Here is a 20,001-nt window from a genome sequence, read left to right as displayed (position 1 = left end):
GCTACTTTTTAGGTGGGAGCAACAAGGCCGCCTGCCCCCTCCTTTCGAGTACGATTTCCGAAGGGACCTCACAAGACTCACCACCCTCTTTTTACCACGTTAACAGAGGCAGTGGGCGGCCCCCCAGCAGTGGGCAGCGGCTGCTAGCGCCGCCACCGAGGGTGTGGCGCTCACCGCGGACCGCGGGAGGGAGAGGGGGCGGCGCGGCTGGGCGGGGCGAGGAGGGGGGCTGCGGGGCGCGAGCGGAGGGACTCGAGAATCGTCCGCCTCCCGCCCCGCTCGGCGCCGCCCCAGTCACCTCGCTCTGCGGCCACCCGGCACCAGGAGCAGTCCCAGGCGGCGGCGCGACGGTCCCCGCCATGTCTGCAGCCATGAGGCAGAGGTTCGACCAGTTCCTTCACCAGAAGAACTGCATGACTGACATCTTGGCCAAGCTCGAGGCCAAGACCGGCGTGAACCGGAGCTACATGGCCCTCGGTGAGTGTGGGGCTGCGGCCCGCGGGATCCCGCCGCTTGCCCGGCCCGGGAGCGGCTGTCGCATCGCAGCTGGGACCACGGGCTTGGTGACAGACGGGGGTGAGTGGCGTCGTCGGGGATAGAAGTGGCCGCCTGGACAGGCCAGGGACCAGAGACCTCGCCCGGGGCGGCCCTGTGGCGGGGCGCCCGGGACGTGGGGCCGGGGACCGACCGGCGCTGACGTGTCTGTCCTGCGGCCCAGTGTCGTGTGCCTGTGGCCGAGCGCAGAGCTAACGCCGAGTGGCGGGGTCCCTGCTGGAGGGAGCGCGGTCCCCGTGGCGGAGTACCGGGTCCTAGCCAGACCCTCCGCGGAGTTGGGTGCGGGACGGGAGGGGCTGCGGGCAGGCGCCGGAATCCCGGCCTGCCCAGACCATCCGGGAAGGAAGCGGGGCTCCTGCAGCTGGTGCGCAGCGTGGCATGGGGCCCCTTGCGGGAGGGACGGGGGAAGGAAGGGCACAAAGGTGCGGCCTGCCAGTATCCCCAGACCAAAGGCAAAGCCCCGAGAAGGCGCGGGCCCAGCCTCGGTGCGGTTTTTCTCCAATGCCTAGAACGGGCCAAGCTTTGCGGTGTTGGCGGGGGCTGCCCGGCTGGAGCGCCTGTGTGCCACCCGACCCACTTCCCTCCTCGTGTCTGCAGGTGTCATCGGCCTGGTGGCTTTGTACCTGGTGTTCGGTTATGGAGCCTCTCTCCTCTGCAACCTGATAGGATTTGGTTACCCAGCCTACGTCTCGTAAGTGGCTCCCCCTGCAACCGTCCCTTCCTCCCCCCTTCACTCCCCTTCCCCCATCCAGAGCTGTTCTAGTTGCAGTACCATCCCCATTTCCCTGGGAGAGTGGTCAGAGGACCAAAGAGTAGTAACTGACTGCTTAAGGTTACATATTTTAGAGCTTTACCTTGACACCTGATCTCCCGATGACTAGCCGAAATGTATATTTCATCAGGTTAAACTGGCGGAGTGTATACCTTCTAACAGCTGCACAAATGAAAGGCAGAGCAAACTCGACCTTTACTGGTGGGACGATCTCAACGGGTACAGAGAGCCGATTCTTTCTCCCTAATAATTATTTCAGTGTGTATTTCACCTTATATTTATGTACACAGTAAATCCCCATCAATTAGAGCTTCTTTAATTCAGAAGTAATGTTAATTCAGACACTGGGGAGAATTTTGTCTTCTTTGTATTAAAAAGGCTCGCCACTTATTACAGGCAAACGGGAAACACCCTAGTATAAAAACAAAAACAAACCTTATAAAATGCATCCCTAATATATCTCCTTGGTTATATAAATGACCCATTTATATAATTAATCTAAATTGCAAGTGAATCTTATCAGATTACAATCTGACTTTTCTGCTAGCTGAGGCTGTTTTTACTCTACAGTGTGTTTAATTTGAAAATATTCTACAATTTCATTTTTCCATTCATTCAATAGGAATTATGCTTCCCGACAAATAAATTTTGTTGTATTCTACAGTTCTTCGCAAGAAAGCTGGTGGGTTTTACTTCTATTGAATTGGTCTGTACAACTTTACTCAACCACAGGGATTAAAAAAAAAGGAAGAAAATATTTCAGCTGGAAGGCTAAGACACCAATAACACATTATTACGACTGTGTCTATCATAGGCCCGGCTAGAATTTAATATATGACTAGAAAGGGGAAATGTGTTTTAGAAAAAGTTCTGACTTGAAAAATTAAATCGAAATTACATAAGTAGTAATTACTGAATTAGTCTGGTACAGACACTTAGTGGCTCCAGAAAATCTAGCTACATATAGGACACTACTTGCTTTTGAATTTGGAGATCCTCTCCAGCATTATCGTCTAAAGTACCATCCACACTGTTTGTGTATACCAAACAATTCTGAAGACAGACCAGAAAAACTGGTTTGACTTTCAGATCAATGAAAAAGTTATAAGAATAGCAGTTCTCCATAAAATAATAGATGGTGTAGATAGAAAGTTTGTAGGCAACACTGGTTCAAAATGGCTTGCACATCACTGTGTCTGTGATAATGGACAAAATAACCAGGTAGAACATTCCTTTACTTTTCTTCTGTTTGTGTATTCTACTTGTAAGAGTTCTTTTAGTAAGAAAGATTTTGAAGCATTTTTCAAGTTTGTGCTTCAGATCTTATCACATTTAATAACTGCCTAGCTGCTTGAATTGTTTTGAACTAGGGAAGACTGTGGATCTTTAAAAATACTGAAGAGCATAAAAAGCATTTTTTCCACATCAGTGCTATTTGGTGAGTAATCTTGTGAGAAACATAACCTTGTCTGTTGGTGTGATTAGATGATTGATATGGGCTTTAGAAAAGTAAAAATCTGTTTCTGGGTGGGATGTGTAGATCCATGTATGTGGAAGTGGATGTGACTGAAGGCAGACAGGGCTTGGACATGCTTTTCTTTGACCTAGTGGATTAATTCTAGCAGGAGCCACTTTGTCTGTTTTTAAATTAATTTTTATTGGAGTATAGTTGCTTTACAATGTTGTGTTAGTTTCTGCTGTGCAGCAAACTGAATCAGTTATACGTATACATATACCCACTCTTCTTAGATTTCCTTCCCATTTAGGTCACCCTAGAGCATTGAGTAGAGTTCCCTGTGCTATTCAGTAGGCTCTCATTAGTTATCTGTTTTACACATAGTAGTGTCTGTATGTCAATCCCAGTCTCCCAGTCCATCCCACCTTGCCCTTCCCCGCTTGGTAACCATAAGTTTGTTCTCTACATGTGACTCTTTCTAGCAGGAGCCATTTTTAAAGTCATTTTAAAAGTAATTTCAAGCAAGTCCATTTCAGTTTTTTATCATTTGTTTGAACTCATTCTTTCATTCATTTTCTACATAGTCAATTGAATATTATTGGCTCTCTTTATTTACAAGAAGCTAAGTGTTCATGTCTATTGCTAGGAATTCTGTGAAATGGTAGAGATGGTCATGTATCTGAGTAGTTCAGGTAAGTGGGTTTTATATATTTTAGAATTTTTTTATTCACCAAGTAGATACACTTTTCTATTTGAGTATTCTGAGGCAAAGTGACATTTGTAGTACACTTTCATAGGAGTTGGAAGAGTATTAAAAATCTAAAAAAGGGATTTAATGATTTAAATAAACATTCAGGAAACAATTTATGAGTATCTCTAGATTAGTATTTATTCATAGGATGCTTCCTTTTGGTACAACCAGCTCTTTTACCTTTAAAATGAATACAAGATCCTATTATCATAAGGGAATTAAGTGAAGGTTGGTCTTTGTGGGTGCTTGGATTTTTCACTAAAACAGTGCTTCTCAGCCTTGGCTGCCCATTGGAATTATCTGAGGAGCCTTAAAAAGTGCTGATGCCTGGGCCCTATCCCCAAAGATTCTCATGTAATTGGTCTGGGGTGCAGCCTGGGTTTTGGAATTTTTAAAGGAGTCTCATGTGCAGCCCATGCTGAGAAGCCCTGCTGTAGAACAGCAGCATAACCTGCGCTTGTTACACTTGAAGAGGGGGTGAAAGGGGCAGAAGAACAGCCTGCTAACCCTGGGAATAGTCCATAGGCCCACCTGGCCTCTGCTTTGTGAAGGAGGTTCAAGGACACATGGGATTGTGTGCACAGTAAAAGCACACAGACCCCCAGTTAGTAAACATTCAGGCAAGCACTGTTAATATTAGTCAAATCAAGTCTGTTCCTTGCTTAACTGATGTAATTGTATAATTGTCAGAAAGAAAGTCCTTGTAAGTGGTACTGTTAGTAGCACCACAATCAGTGTTACTTAAGATGTGATCTGTGACCACTTTAATTGTTCTCCTTGTCTCTTGGATCTCCCCAGCCAGAGTTATTTTTAAAAATACAGGTTCATCTATTTAGCAAACATCAAATGCCAACCATGCACCAGACACTGTGGCAGCACCTCAGATACACCAGGGACTAAGTTGGGCATACTCCCCATCTTTGCATGACTAGTCTACAGGGTAGACTGCAATAAATAGTAAAGTAGTGACAGTGTGATGAGCCCTCCACAGAGCACCCGCAGGGAGCTGTGGTAGAGATTAACAGGAGGGGCCCCCTGTAAGTATTTATCTGAGCTACTATTTGAGTAAAGACTTGAGGGATGAGAAGCTGCCCGCTGAGAGCAGAGTCAGGCAGAGGGAGCAGCAAATGCCAGGCCCTGGGCAGCCAGGCGCTTGGGCTGTTGGAGGACCTGGTGCGTTGGAAGCTCTGAGAGGGAAGAGGGGCGAAGGAGGACCAGAGAGGTGCAAGTGCCATCAGGCACAGCTGGTGGCTGGCACACCAAGTGTGCATTTTATTCCAGGTAGCTGTGGGGAGTTTGCATGTTTTCTGATTGCCTTGGATGGGTTCTAAGTAGGAGGTGACATGTTACAATGTACATTTTAAGGTCATTCTGTCTGCTGTGATTCCTGGAAGGAATTGGTGATCCTGCCAAACTATTGCTAATAGTCCTTCCTTTCTCACCTTTCAGCTTTTGCTCCTGCTGCTTCCTTTCCTTGGGCCACCACAGAGTGGCCCACAGATTGTGCTTAATGGTCAGTGATAGGCTTAGAGGCTGCAGGGTGCAGAAGTAAAATAAGGAAAAGCCCATTTGGCTTCGTAGCTTTTCTCGTGACTCACTACCTGGGGAAATCTGTGGGTGGGGCTCAGGTGCACCTGGCTTCACACCAGGCCTTGTCATGTTGGAGCACTAGACAGCTGGAGGCCTGGCTGGCCCTCGGGGCGGGGAAACCAGCCTTATCAGGTAGCCCCTTCCTACTGGTTACTCTTATTTTCTGCGTATATCATTTCCCTTTGAGAGCAGGGCCATTAATCCTCTACCTCTAAGTTTCCAGACTTTTTGGCCACCCTTTATAGGCAATTTGAAATATAATTCCAGACTTCTCATTATCAAGAGCTGTTGACAGAATGACTTTAATCTCCCTACTTCCTTCTGTTTCTGATAAGAGAAGGCAGACTACTGGATAATAATAGGAACCTTTATTATTACAGCTGACCTGCCCCTCCCCCCATTTTTTGCTGAGGTATAATTTCCATGCAACCCTTTTAAAGTGTACAATTCAGCGGTTAGTATGAAGTTTTGCAACCATCACTGCTTTTTTTAAAATAAATTTATTTTAAAAAAAAGATGATGCAGGAAATATAACAGAAGCAGAAGATCTCACCCAACAATTTTTATGTAATGTTAAATATAGCATTACCATTAAAATATCTCCAGGGATTTTTAATCTTTTTTGTATAAATAACTTTCACGGCTCTTAAGTTTATGATCCCCTCTCCCAACTATTATTCTCAGGTCAAAAAAACAATGAAAGTCGTCTAACAAACCCGTAACAGCCACCACGTGTGTCACTTTTATAAGAAAATTACTGAAATTTTGAGAAAAAATAAGGTAAAATAAACTGGAATCTAGAGAATTCATGACACAAAAACTAAACTGTGATCCCTTGTGTTTAAAAAATTGTTTTTAGCTCTGGTGGAGTTCCAGATCCACCCCATTTTTCTCTCACACATTATTATGAAGAGAAACTACTCCAAAATAAAAATAATGTCGTGCATACTAAATAGTCTTTAAAATATGTTCCACATAAGAGCTCTTCCAAAGAAAAGCCACAAATTTCCTTTAATATGGAAAGTAAGAGTTCCAGGCAAGTATCTCTTTGTAACGGTAAGTCTCTCTTAACAGTTTTAATATCCAGGTTTTATAAAACTATTGGCAAAAAAAAAAAAAACTATTGGCTACCATTCAATCTGAAATGTCTAATCCACAAAAAACAAAGCATGAATAGGTATCTTGTTAAGTATCAGCATCTAAGGAATTTATTAAAAATACACATGGGGCTTTCCTGGTGGCGCAGTGGTTAAGAATCTGCCTACCAGTGCAGGGGACACAGGTTCGAGCCTCTGGTCCGGGAAGATCCCACATGCCGTGGAGCAACTAAGCCCGTGCGCCACAACTACTGAAGCCCGTGTGCCTAGAGCCCGTGCTCCGCAACAAGAGAAGCCACCGCAATGAGAAGCCCGTACACTGTAATGAAGAGTAGCCCCTGCTCACCACAACTAGAGGAAGCCTGTGCGCAGCAACAAAGACCAAAAGCAGCCCAAAATAATTTATAAAAAAAAATAATAAAATAAAATAAAAATACTCATTATTTCAGGCCTTACGTATTTATACATCTCCCTTGTTTGACTTAAACAGGATAAACATTCAAGTCTAAGAAATATCGTTCCTAACATGGACACCAAAAAGAAGATTCCTATAATAAAATGTTGCCTACTTTTACAGGTTTCACACATTCTCCACAATAAATGAACATTCATTCATATTGCCAATGCAATTTTTGTTCTCTATCCATTATCATAAATTATAAAACGTATGTCCCATCAGTTTGCAAAAAGTATGATGGAATAGTAGAATTAAAAGATTCCACAGGTTTTTCTTTTTATATTAAAGCCAACTACCCATCTCTTCAGTTTAACTCTTTAACCTCCTTCAAAACCTGTCTAAACTCCTAAACCTAGAACTCTAGGGAGCAAAAGGCTAGAAGCACTTCAGGTGCCAATTAGAAAATACCTGGTCGGGGCTTCCCTGGTGGCACAGAGGTTGAGAGTCCGCCTGCCGATGCAGGGGACACGGGTTCGTGCCCCGGTCCGGGAAGATCCCACATGCCGCGGAGCGGCTGGGCCCGTGAGCCATGGCTGCTGAGCCTGCGCGTCCGGAGCCTGTGCTCCGCAACGGGAGAGGCCACAACAGTGAGAGGCCCGCGTACCACAAAAAAACCCAAACAAACGAACAAAAAGAAAATACCTGGTCATTTGCTCTTATCGTTTACACTATACCAAGAATATGATTTACTAACAATGTACTACATTAAAATGATAAAATTCTGTAATAAAGGCATTGTAACTATCAACTATATCAAAATAATAGAATTTTTCTTGTATCCCAATATTTAGTACATTTGGCCTGTGTAGGAGATCTGGCTGCATCTTTACATAAGACAGCCATGAGAGTATAATCATCATAGAGTGACCAGCGGTTTCTAAGTACCATGACCTCTCCTTGCTCTACCCTCTGAATTTCCCCCCAAAAGAGGGCTCCCTCAGCCTAATGACTGCAACTATCTACCATTCCCATTGTCAAGTCTCATGGGTCAGATAAAGATAAAGTGGCAGGGCATGTAATATTGAAGGAATGACCCAAGATGCCTCTCACCCAGTCTCTCCACAATAATTTTATACTCTTATTTTCTATCTTGTACCTTTATACCCAGCCCTCTGGCGACCCTGCCCCAGTCAACCCACAGGTACAGAAATGAAAGGAAGTTTGAGCTCCCAAGAGAAAAAGTTATTTTGATTTCTGTTGCCACATGATGAAAATCTAGAGGCATTTAACATGAAAATATTGTTATACCTAGCAGACGGGTTCCATATGAATATACTTCAAGTACGTCAGTGTTTAAATAAGCTGCTGTTGACTAGTATGGAAATCTAAGAATTTATAACATTAAAACCTCAAATACATTTCCTTATAGAGAAACAATCAGACTAGTGTACATTTATAATACAGTCAATTTATAGCTGAGAAATGCCTTTACTAAGATACGTAAACCTTATTCAAGTGCATTTATAATACTCAAAAGTATATAAAAAAAAATCACAGGACAGTCTTACTAACATCCCCCCATTGCCTCAAAAATTTTATGATTCAACTTAAACATATTCAAGAAAAAAACCAGTCAGGTCCATTAAAAAAAAAAAGACAAACCTTTACATATAAAAATTAGTACCTGATCCATCTGTTCCTGAACCAGATCTGACAGACGCATCTGTGAAGGAAATGGATTCAGAATCAGAGTCGCTAGCCTCACTTCAGGTGTCATAAACATTTCCCTCTTCCTTCTGGTCTCTCTCATCCTGTTCATATTCATCTTCCTCCTCCTCCTCCTCCTCTCCATCGTCATCCACCTCTTCATCTTCTTCTGCATCTTCTTCTAATTCTTCATCTTCTTCCACATCTTCCACCCCTTCCTCCTCATTCTCAGTGTTGTTGCCTTACTCATCAGAAGAACCAATGCTGCCAGTCTCATGGTCAGAGCCATATTCTTCAGAGTTCACTTCCTCCTTAGAAGACTGGCTGCATCTGCTTGCACGTCTGTGCACTTCAAGCCCAGTTCTCTCAGAGCCATCTGGCGTAAGGGATTTGACCCTCCTTTCAGGATTCCTTTTCCGCTGACATGTTTTTTCAGGTTGACTGTTACAAGGTTCTCTGGAGGCACTGCTTGACAAATGAATTTTCCGATCAGCTTCTAGATGATTGTTTCAGATCTTTGATATTCCTCATTTTTATACTCTGTGACTGACTCCTTTTGTATTAACCATTATTATTTTTATTATTATTTTTTTTTTTTTTACGGTACGCGGGCCTCTCACTGTTGTGGCCTCTCCCGTTGCGGAGCACAGGCTCCGGACGCGCAGGCTCAGCGGCCATGGCTCACGGGTCCAGCCGCTCCGCGGCATGTGGGATCTTCCCGGACCAGGGCACGAACCCGTGTCCCCTGCATCAGCAGTCGGACTCTCAACCACTGTGCCACCAGGGAAGCCCTGTACTAACCATTCTTTTGTTATTGCTAACTGATGAGCTCAGTGACTTAGAAATCAATTGTCTTGAATGAACAGAAGGCGATTGTCGCTTTGTGTCAGTAGATTCAATTTGGTCACTTTTTCTTTGTGAACTCTTTTTTCTCATTTTTATCTTGTTCACTCTGTGGATCTTGGAGTTCATTATCCTGTTCTGGTACTTCAGTCAAAATATCATCTAGAACATTAAGTTCTCCAACTGCTAGTGTTGGAAGGGCTCCTGCAGAGGTGGGGGGTGGCTGTGGCTCACCACGGGGACAAGGACACTGGCAGCAGAAATTCTGGGAGGTACTTCTTGGTGTGGGCCCTCCTGGAGTCTCCATTACTGCTTTCTAATTCCAAAACATGTTCATCACCCCAAAGGAAACCCTGTACCCATTAGCAGTCATTCTCCATTTCTTCTACACCCCAGTCCTCAGAAACCACCAATCTACTTTCTGTCTCTATGGATTTGCCTGTTCTGGACATTTCATACAAATGGAATCATATAATACGTGGATTTTGGTTTCTGGGGTGGCCCTGCTTTGAATGGCACAAAAGCCATTCTGAGAGACCTCTCGGGGAGTGTGCTTTGCTGCACCGTCACATACACAAAATCAGAGCCCGAGACCGAAGGTAACTGCCTCCCAGTGGTCCCAGAATGTGGAGGCTGCTCCTGTCCCTGCTTCTTTATTCAAGTGTAGTTATGACAGAAGTCTGATGACTTTGTTTTCTATTTTTATCTTTGCCCTGCAGAGAAGGGAAAGGAGGAGGGTTGTCTTTTTGTCCAACTCAGCCATCTTTTTGTTTAAAATTCTATTAAAACGTCTATTACTTTTCCTCTCATTTATTTTGTATGTTTCTTAAGGATCAGGTGGCCACCTTCCTGGGACTATCAGAGGTGGGCCTTAGAGATCAAACATGTAGTATGATCACTTTTCAAAAGATTGAGGGACAGAGAGGTTAGAAGATTTTCTAAGGTCACACAGAGGCTAGACTTGTAACTGAGGGCTCCAGACCTACACAGAAATGTGAAAGCACATTTAGGCATATTTTAGTACCAAGCTTGAAAAGATTAAATAGAGTCCAGAATTTTAATGTCTGTATTTAATGTTTGGCAACACTTTTCAAATCTGATACCCACTTTAATGATGTGTCATTTTATCTTCTGTGTGTCCTCACCAGCCCATTTTAGCCTTTTGCTATCAGTACAAAGAGTGTTACTGCTTTTAGGTCTTTTTTTTTTTTTTTTTTTTGCTTTGCTTTTAGGTCTTTGCACGGCTGCTGAACACCGGTGCAGCCCTTAATTTAATAAATACTTAAATATCTCTGTTTAAGTGCTTTATAAATATACCTTATTTAATCCTCATAACAACCCTATGATATAGGTATTATGATTATCCCCATTTTACAGGTGAGGAAACAGAGAAAGAAGTAACTTGATTAAGGTCTCATAACAGTAGACGGTGACACTGATATTTAAACCTAGGGAGTTTGGCCCCAAAGCCCATGTTTTTAACTTTTCGTTATATCGCTTCCCATATGGCTCTTCAAGTGTCCCACAGATACATGCCATAACCTTATATAGAGATGAAAATTAACTATTGATGTAACTTTTTCTTTTATCAGTTTGACACTGTCAATACAAATACATGACCTTCATGCAGTGTAGTTCTCAAATAAGGTACTACCATCCCAAATCATATATCTGCTCACATAGTCATTTGCAGTGTTTTGTGAACATGAGTTAGAATATATTACTAACAAGTTCTTTCTCTTGTTGGCTGTGGTACAGCATTGATTTACAACAGCAGCAATATAGCTCATCATGTGCAGAGACCTGCTTTTTTTTTAAGCAGTGCATGCCCATCTGAAGATGACACACTGCATTGTATCTCCTGAGGAAATGCAGCCTTGTCTTTAGGTCTTTGTCAGGAGGCAACGAATCTCAAGGGGGAGATGTTTGGGGATGGTCCCTATGAGGTCAGATCAGAAAAGGGGATCGTGAGGGAGAATATTTGAAGGAGACAGTCAAAATAACTACAAGAGTTGTAAGACAGTCTACCACAAGTAAAAGCTACAACATCTTAGCAAATGATGCACAGCAGATAACATGAGGGAATATAGGTTAAAAAGGGTTGAAATCTACTTCTTTACAGTTTGCAATGACGGATTCCTGAACAGGTTCACTACCCAGAGGAGAATTTGGGAAAGTCACCATGGTTCTGACTGATGGTTCTGAACCACTTTCTGTTTCTCAAGAGCAAGTCATCTGAAGCAGAGCTAGGCTCCCCTAATGTTGCTGGAGGATGTGTATTTGTGGTTGTCTTCATGGACTCATTAGTAAGGGGTGTGTTTGTTTTCTTGTGTTTTTTAAAGACCTTGTAATTATCTTTTTTTTTTTCTCCTTTTTACTCATGAGCATTCGGGAGCAGATATATTTTCTACTAAGTTGCTAATGTTCCTATTACACCAGCTTTTCTCTCTGCAACTGTGTGTTCTTTGTTACTAGTGCTTTAGGGCAGAGCAGCTCATGCCCACACTTTCCTTCTCTGGGTGGTGTGAAGCACATGCACATATTCTGGCCTACTGGGCACTTGGACCAAAAATACAACTGGCATTCTTTAAATGCCTTAAGCAACAGTGTAGTTGTAAACATTTACCTTTGTCAGCTTTTTGCTGGTTGTGTTTTCACTAAGTATTATGGCTAGCATTACCGAACTATTTTAAAAGGAAGGAGTTGTGGAGAAAACTTAAATGTAGATAATTAAAGCCAGCATTTTGGTTATGTTTTTGTTTTTTTCCCTTTGCCTGTGAGAAAAGAAAGTTTTGAGGGGCAAATAAGATTTAAACAGTTTATTCATGATCTAGTTTCTGGGCTCTAAAGCAGTTGTGGAGGGCGATCTCATTCCTAAGACTTTGTTCTGGAGTGTTCCCTATGAACTTTAATGAACTTTTTTTTGTTCTCTTTACGGAGGCCCTGGAGATGGGTCTATTTGTCCTTCTGAGCTGCCTCCCTCCGCCACCACCAACCCCCCACCGTCCTAGAGCTCTCTTTTTTAGTACTTTGAATGAGAACTCTGTTTTTCAACTTAATATCCTCAGATAGTATTTAAAACAAATATAAATATTTATGGGCCATTTTAAGATATTTAGTGCCTATCAATAATATTACCAAGTAATTAATTTTTTGAATAAATGATTATAGCAGAAGTTTAAAAACAATTTCAAAAATTGCTAATGAAATTACTTTTGTAGCAGTTGAAATATAAGCAGGGGGTGCAGAAACCTATCCTGATTTCATTCTAACACTCCCTGATTCCTGGGAGTGCAAGAATCAGGGAGTGGAGCTATCATGCGTCCCTCTCACATGGCTACTATATATATCCTGCAGCTTCTGGTAGTTTGGCCAGGTGATCTAGTAAAGGGATCACTTACACGTCAGAGGTAACTCTGGACTGCTGTCTACATCTTGATGCGGCCCTCTTTTGTCTGGGAAAGGTCAGTTTAGGTTGTTCTTATGCAGGTTGTGAGGGTGCTTGAGCATAAGTTAAATTTTCCGATGCCAGACCTGACATAGATATTATATATACAGAGCCATCAATTTTATTGACAGAGGGTTGTCCCAGTAGGATTTGCATCTGCTGTTTTTTTGTTTGTTTGTTTATTGAAGTATAGTTGATTTACAAAGTTGTGTTGGTGATTGCAATGTGGTGTATAGCAAAGTGATTCAGTTTTACATGTATATTCTTTTCCATTATGGTTTATTACAAGATATTGAGTATAGTTCCCTGTGCTATGCAGTAGGACCTTGTTGTTTGCATCTGCTATTTTATTGCTTCAGGCATTCATCTTTTTTAACTGTCTGTTGAATAGTCTAAATGCATTCTGTTTTGAGTTATAAAATGTTAGCTAGGAGAGGTCTTAGAGATCAGGCTGCTGGGGCTATAGCTATCTTTAACAGATTTGGAAACCGAGGAGACAAAATGAAGTTTTATGACTCAGGTCACAAGTCTGTTGAGGCAAAGCCAGGCGTAGGTGTAGGGGTGCCTGACTCCCCTGGCCTGCCCACTGCCAACATTCCTCATGCTTTATATTCGACTGTGACTGAAGCTTCCATTTTGCATTAAAAAACAAAATAGTGAACAGTTGACAAATAAGATCAGTATAATTAAACACCAAAATATTTGACCAGTAAATGACTGCTTTTGGTTTTTTTGTAATTTAATCTCCGCTAGAGATGTTTTACAGACTCATCTTAAAATGCATTTGCTTGTGAATTTACCTTATATTATGCATTTCATTAAGTCAGTCATCTTGTACTATAGGAGAACACTATATTAAAAATGAAAGGAGCATAGTATATTTTTTCATTGTTCTTGTATAGTCATCTTATAATTTCTACATATTTAAGAAGCATATTTGCTGCTAGTGATTGTATCTTTTTTGGGGTGGGGAGGAGGATTGGGCATGATATAAACAGTAAATAAGCAAATTGGTTTTATTGTATGTTTATTTTTTTCCCTTTGTTTGTTTGATCTCTTGCTCTGTTGGTTCTCTCTCTTGCTTTGAAAGCACACCTACTCTGCAGTGAAAAACAAGTGTACTTTTCTGAGTGCCCATAGTTTCTGACCTTTTTTCCATGAAGAAGAAAAGTCTTTTCCTTACTGGCATGGAAATAAAATACTGTTCATGTCATAAAATGTGTGATTTTTTTTCCTTCTAATTTGACACACTGTATGTGTCAAATAATATTTGCAATGGCAGACTGCTAAACAGAGGTAATAGGAAATAGGAAAATTATTTTGAGCTATTAGGAATTCCTGCTTCCCATTCTCTGATAAACACATCCAAAAGCAGTCCTACATATAGTGGGCACTGTGGATGGTCACACTGTGTGTCTGCTGTATCAGAAAGGATTATAAACATTATGGTCTGTATTCTTCATATTCATGCTTCAAAGACTCTACCTTGAACTCTGGAATATTTGTTATTAAACATAACTTACCACGTTAGAAATAAAACAAAGCAAATGGACCAGAAGTAGATTCCTTTCTGTTCTTTACCAACAGCACATCTCAAAGCTTTTTATTGTTATAAGTTTTTTTCATGAACTGCTTTTTTTGATGTCCTGTCTGGTAATATAATCAACTCATTAAAATTAAAATCCTATTGATGACTACAACTGGTTTCAGTAGTAAAGCCAGTGGTCTGAAGACATATAATATTACTTAATTTTATATCATTTGGCTAGTATGAACTGTAGTGGCTAAGTTACATATGAACCATGTACAGTACAGGTAGTGTGCACCTAAGTTTCTTTGGTGTGAGTGATCAGAAAACATATGTACCTGGACCTGATAATTACTAGTTGAATTAACCCCTGGGGAAATAGATCAACTTTTATAATACTCAATTTTCTCAAATGTAAAAGGAAGGGATAAGTTAAACTCCAGCACAGGATCAAGATTTTAGTAAGTGCTTAATTAAGTGTGGCTACTTTTGATTAACATACAAAGAGGAAAACTGACAATCATAGTCATGGTTGTCTAACTCCATGTCATTGAACTTTAAATGATTAAGGAAGACCCTCCCAAGTAGTATTTTCTTTCACTTATTTTTTTCACTTACTCTTTTTCTGTTCCTTATTTTACTTTCTCCTGTACTTAGATCAGCAGCTTAAGACTTCGTTATTTCTAAGGCACAATAAAGTACCATAAAGTTTTCTTCTTCCAAGTTATAAATACGGCTAGTGGTTTTCTTCTCTTTTGGTATAGTGGTATACATGTTCCTAAGCCCTGGGCATGGTTTAACGAACAATTTTTAAATATGAAACCTATTTTTTACTTGTTTTGTTTCCATTGAGACTTCCAGTTTCCCATAACTCCTTCAATGGACCCCTCCCCACACACACGTGTGCTGCTTACTTAAGAATGGAATGATCTTTTGACTGTTTTTGACTTTATGTCCTTGAGCATCACTGTTTCGGCCCCAGAGCTTCAGTACAGTGTCGGTGCATGGTCAATGCTCGGCGTATGCTTGCATCCTAAAGAGTCTGTCACTGACAGTTGCGGTGGATTACCCAGACAGGGCCTCTCTGGCCATTTCACTTCACCCCCCACCACTAAGAATTGAGTGGAGAAAAGTAGAGCCAGTTAGGGTTTTGGTTTGTACTGACGGTAAACAATCTTACTTATTTTTTTCATTTCCTTTTTATCTTAAGAAAAATTTTAACAAAGAAGATTAAGCCAGACAGTCTTATTCCCTGTTAGAAGCTACCTTTAAAGTAGACCATTTGGAATACAGGACATAGGAATAAATAATTGCAAAACTTCTCAATGAGCTTTTTGTGTTTGTCATCTATCTTATGCTTCTCCTTCATTGTAGACATACATTATATAATACTAAATATAATATACACACAGTTTATCCTTCATACTATTGTAGGAAATTGACATTTTTCAACTTAATGACATGAATGAAGGTTTTGAAATACCCATTAACCAGGAATAACCTTTGAGTCTGAAAAAGTTAATATAGTGTTAAAAATGCTTAATTTATAACTACATCAAAGTAAGAGAATGCAACATCCATCCAATGATAAATATAACTAAAGTTGTCATTGATGGAAGAAGAAGATCTCAGTAACAGATATCTATGACATATCTCAAAGGCTTAGAAAACATGGCTTTCCTCCACATATCTGCTTTTCCTATTTGCTAGTTTTAATTTCTTAATGATATAATGATAGAATATTTATAATAGTAAATGTTAGGTGAAAGTTGGGTAGCAGGGCTTCCCTGGTGGCGCAGTGGTTGAGAGTCTGCCTGCTGATGGAGGGGACACGGGTTCGTGCCCCGGTCCAGGAAGATCCCACATGCCGCAGAGCGGCTGGGCCCGTGAGCCATGGCCGCTGAGCCTGCGTGTCTGGAGCCTGTGCTCCGCCACGGGAGAGGCCACAACAGTGAGAGGCCCACATACCGCAAAAAAAAAAAAAAAAAAAAAGTTGGGTAGCATATTATTTGACATATTATTGTTTATATTTGTTAATTGCTTATACCTCTGAAAGCTATTTACATGTTACACGTAATAAACATGGACTTTGTCCTAAAAAGACAAGAATTAGAAACAAATATAAATAGGTTGTACAATTCATATATAGAAAAGCATTTTTATCTATTTTGCTTACTAATAGCACGAATCTGAATTAAGAGGATGTGTGTAAAGGTGAATGTTTCCCTGATGGATGTGTTGTGTCTGAAATAATTCTAAAAATAGTATGGAGGGTTATCTCTTTCCTGCCCTCCTATGTGAGCATTAACTGTAAACAATGATATATTTAATCAATAGATAAAACCTCAGTAAGGGAAGCAGAGCTGTTTCTGACAGTTACCTAGATATCTAACGTAAATTTGGTTTAGAAAGCTTTTGGTGGGGCCACTCACCTTTTATATCAGGGTTCAGTCAGCTGCTTCCATCAACAGTGGCCTGAACCACTGAGTTATCTAGCATAATAAGAAGTCTGGAGGTTGATATTCCAGGGCTGGGACAGCAGAGGTTCAGGCTTTTTTTCTGGTGACCTTGGAGTGCTGGCTTTCCCGCCCATGCCCATAGCTCCAAGGTATCACAAGACTGTTGCCTCCGTTAATGATTTTTGAACTAGTTCATCTCTAAAATACCTTCCTTTTGCCTCACAAAATTGTTTAAACCCCCTGGACTGTCCTTAGTTTACATGATTTCGTTCTAATAAAGTACTCAGGGGATTTGCAGTTTAGTGGTGCCTGTAGGTCAAAGCATATTTAGGTTCTCTGAATGATGACTCTTAATTTGGGAGGGAGAGAATGCTGGTAGCCCAGGACCATATCTGCTCAAACTTTGGTTTCTTCACACATGTTTAACGCTATCCTTTGGCCATTTTAAGTTCGTGATCTTACGTTTAGAAAAAGCAGCAAAGAAAGAAATAGATGAGCCAACAAGGTAGAGTCAGCCAGTACCCAGTCACTGGCGCTGGGTGGTCTGGACAAGGGCTGGCCAGTGGTTACCTCCCTATCAGTACCAATCCGATACCAGCATCAAGACTTTTGGCCAGTCCTCCCCTGTAGCATGGGCCTGAAAACTGTTTTCAGCAGCGTCCAAATTTGTTGCCATTGACCTGCAAATAGGATTTTTGGATTTCAGCTAACCATTTACTCTCTGTAGCATTTGGGATTTGGAGAGTGAGGTACAATTCATGAGTAATTCCCTAATCATCCTTTAGCCTTATTAACAATGCTGTTAATCCTTTACCCGTTCTACTTAGCCAGAAGGACTGGAGTGTTCTTATTGCTCTTTTCTTTTTAATCTCTTGCCTCTCTATGATAATAATAAACTATCACCACCATACTATAGTTACTACCTCATAAGGTAATATTTCTGAGTGCTTACCCTGTTTAAGTGCTTAACATGTATCAACTAAGTTAATCTTCACAGCAACACAATGAGGTTTATCATCTCTACTTGACAGATGCACACTGAGGCCCAGAATAACTTGCCCACGGTCACGTATTGGGTTGGCCAAAAGGTTCATTCGGTTGATGAATACGTTGTTCAATAAAGTTCTTGGGGAAAATGAAAAATGTGTCTACTTAAAACCAAATGACCTTTTCGGCCAACCAATACCTAGTAAGTGGTAGAACCAGGATACAAAGCTGCAAGCCAAGAATGGTGAAATGATGTAAAGCCAGGTGAGCATTGGGAAGAAATGAAGGGAAAAGCCTGGCTCTTTCATAGTTCAGTGTAATTAATAATTTTTTGATAGTTTGCTTTGTTTAAGGAGGAAATCAGAATGAGTCAATTGCATGTGATGGGCCGTGTGACTTTCTTTTCTCCCTCTGTGTCTTTCTGTGTGTATTGAAGCCCTTTTAATGCCCTAAAACACAATAGATTGTGTCTGATCATTGTTAGAGAGGTTTGTTTGTTAGAAAATCACAAGCTGTTTCCTCAAGAGAGAAATTGAATAAAAGTGTCTGATGTTCACTTTAGTGTGGTTTTTTTTTGTTTTTTTTTTAAAGAAGATGTTGGGGGTAGGAGTTTATTTATTTATTTATTTATTTATTTTTGCTATGTTGCGTCTTCATTTCTGTGCGAGGGCTTTCTCTAGTTGTGGCAAGCGGGGGCCACTCTTCATCGCAGTGCGTGGGCCTCTCACTGTCGAGGCCTCTCTTGTTGCAGAGCACAGGCTCCAGACGCACAGGCTCAGGAGTTGTGGCTCACGGGACTAGTTGCTCCGCCGCATGTGGGATCCTCCCATACCGGGGCTCGAACCCATGTCCCCTGCATTAGCAGGCAGATTCTCAACCACTGCACCACCAGGGAAGCCCAGTGTTTGTTTTTAACAAAGCCCTAAAGAGAGACCTAGTCTCATAGGAGAAAGTAGTTGTATAAAGTCTGGTGCCCTGGTCTTCCCTGGTGGCGCAGTGGTTGGGAGTCTGCCTGCCGATGCAGGGGACGCGGGCTCATGCCCCAGTTCGGGAGGATCCCACGTGCCGAGGAGCGGCTGGGCCCGTGGGCCATGGCTGCTGGGCCTGCGCGTCCGGAGCCTGTGCTCCGTGGCGGCAGAGGCTGCGGCGGTGAGAGGCCCACGTACCACATAAAAAAAAAAAGTCTGGTGCCCTGTGGTTTTTTTTCCTTCCAAACAAATATTTTTCCTCACTTTCATTATTAAAAGTAGTACATGCTATGTATGTATAACTGATTCACTTTGCTGTACACCTGAAACAAACACAACATTGTAAATCAACTATACTTCAATTAAAAAAAAATAGTACATGCTAGCAGACTCACAGAGAATAAACTAGTGGCTACCAGTGGGGACAGGGACGGGGGGTGGGGCAATATAGGGGTAGGGGATTAAGAAGTACAAACTGTTAGGTATAAAATAAGCTATAAGAATATATTGTACAACACAAGGAATATAGCCAATATTTTATAATAACTATTAATGGCATATAACCTTTAAAAATTGTGAATCTCTGTACTGTACACTTGTAACTTATATAATATTGTACACTGGCTGTACCTCAATTAAAAAAAATAGCACATACTCATTGTAAAGATCTTAAAAAAGTAAAATTCTGCAATCCCAATACTCAGGATTAACTGTATACAACTTGAAATATATATTTCTGAATACCATTCTTGGTCTGTAAACACATGCAAATATATATCTTTCTTTTTTCTTTTAAACACAAAATTAGTAATCTCTTTTGACACAAAACTATATCTTGGACATCTTTTCCTGTTACTATCCTTTTCAAAGGCTTCAGAATATTTCATTGTATGGATATACCTAAATTTATTTAAACAGTCCATTCTGCCCTTAAAAATATGTGTAAACACATGCTTCTATAATCGTTTTTTTCTATAATCTTTTAGTTTGAGTTGAAATTCATTTTAATATCACTCTTTCTTCTTTGAACTTCATTTTTTGTGTCTATAAAATGTGGAATTTGAACTAGTTCTTTAAGATATCTTCCAGCTCAACATTCTACAATTTCTAATTCACTCAGTGAATTTTTAGAACTGCTAGCTGCTCCCATAATATTGCCAACCATCTTCCTCACCCTAGGCCCATCTCCTGCTCACCCAGGCCTTGCTTCCTTTTGCCACCTGCTTGAGGGAGGTGAAGCTCTGCCTCTAGAACATGGCAGGTGGCTCAGGAGAGAATAAGGAGCCACAGCTCTGGGCTTAGGTGGCCAGGCTTTGGGCCAGTGGTGATAATGTGGCAGTAACAGTGGGCAGAGACCAGTGTAAGACCATGGTGCCCGTCTTTTGTGAATGTGTCCTTCCCAAACCCCTGGGAGTAGTTCTGAGCCCAATATCACTGCTGACA

At 41.4% G+C, this 20,001-nt stretch overlaps 1 protein-coding gene across 1 annotated transcript in view; it reads left to right on the top strand.

Moving 5' to 3' along the window:
- The first annotated feature begins 219 nt into the window (after positions 1 to 219).
- Positions 220 to 20,001, top strand: part of REEP5 (receptor accessory protein 5) — a 43,452-nt gene continuing 23,670 nt past the window's right edge. Inside the window, exons 1-2 of the mRNA XM_032626280.1 lie at positions 220 to 477; positions 1,153 to 1,246. Coding sequence (XP_032482171.1) covers positions 360 to 477; positions 1,153 to 1,246 — 212 coding nt within the window. The 5' untranslated portion in view covers positions 220 to 359. The remainder of the gene's footprint in view (positions 478 to 1,152; positions 1,247 to 20,001) is intronic.

Source organism: Phocoena sinus, chromosome 3, assembly GCF_008692025.1.
Source record: "Phocoena sinus isolate mPhoSin1 chromosome 3, mPhoSin1.pri, whole genome shotgun sequence".
NCBI classification, from domain to species: domain Eukaryota; kingdom Metazoa; phylum Chordata; class Mammalia; order Artiodactyla; family Phocoenidae; genus Phocoena; species Phocoena sinus.
The sequence above is the reverse complement of the archived record's forward strand: the minus strand, read 5'-3'. Positions and strand labels throughout refer to the sequence as shown.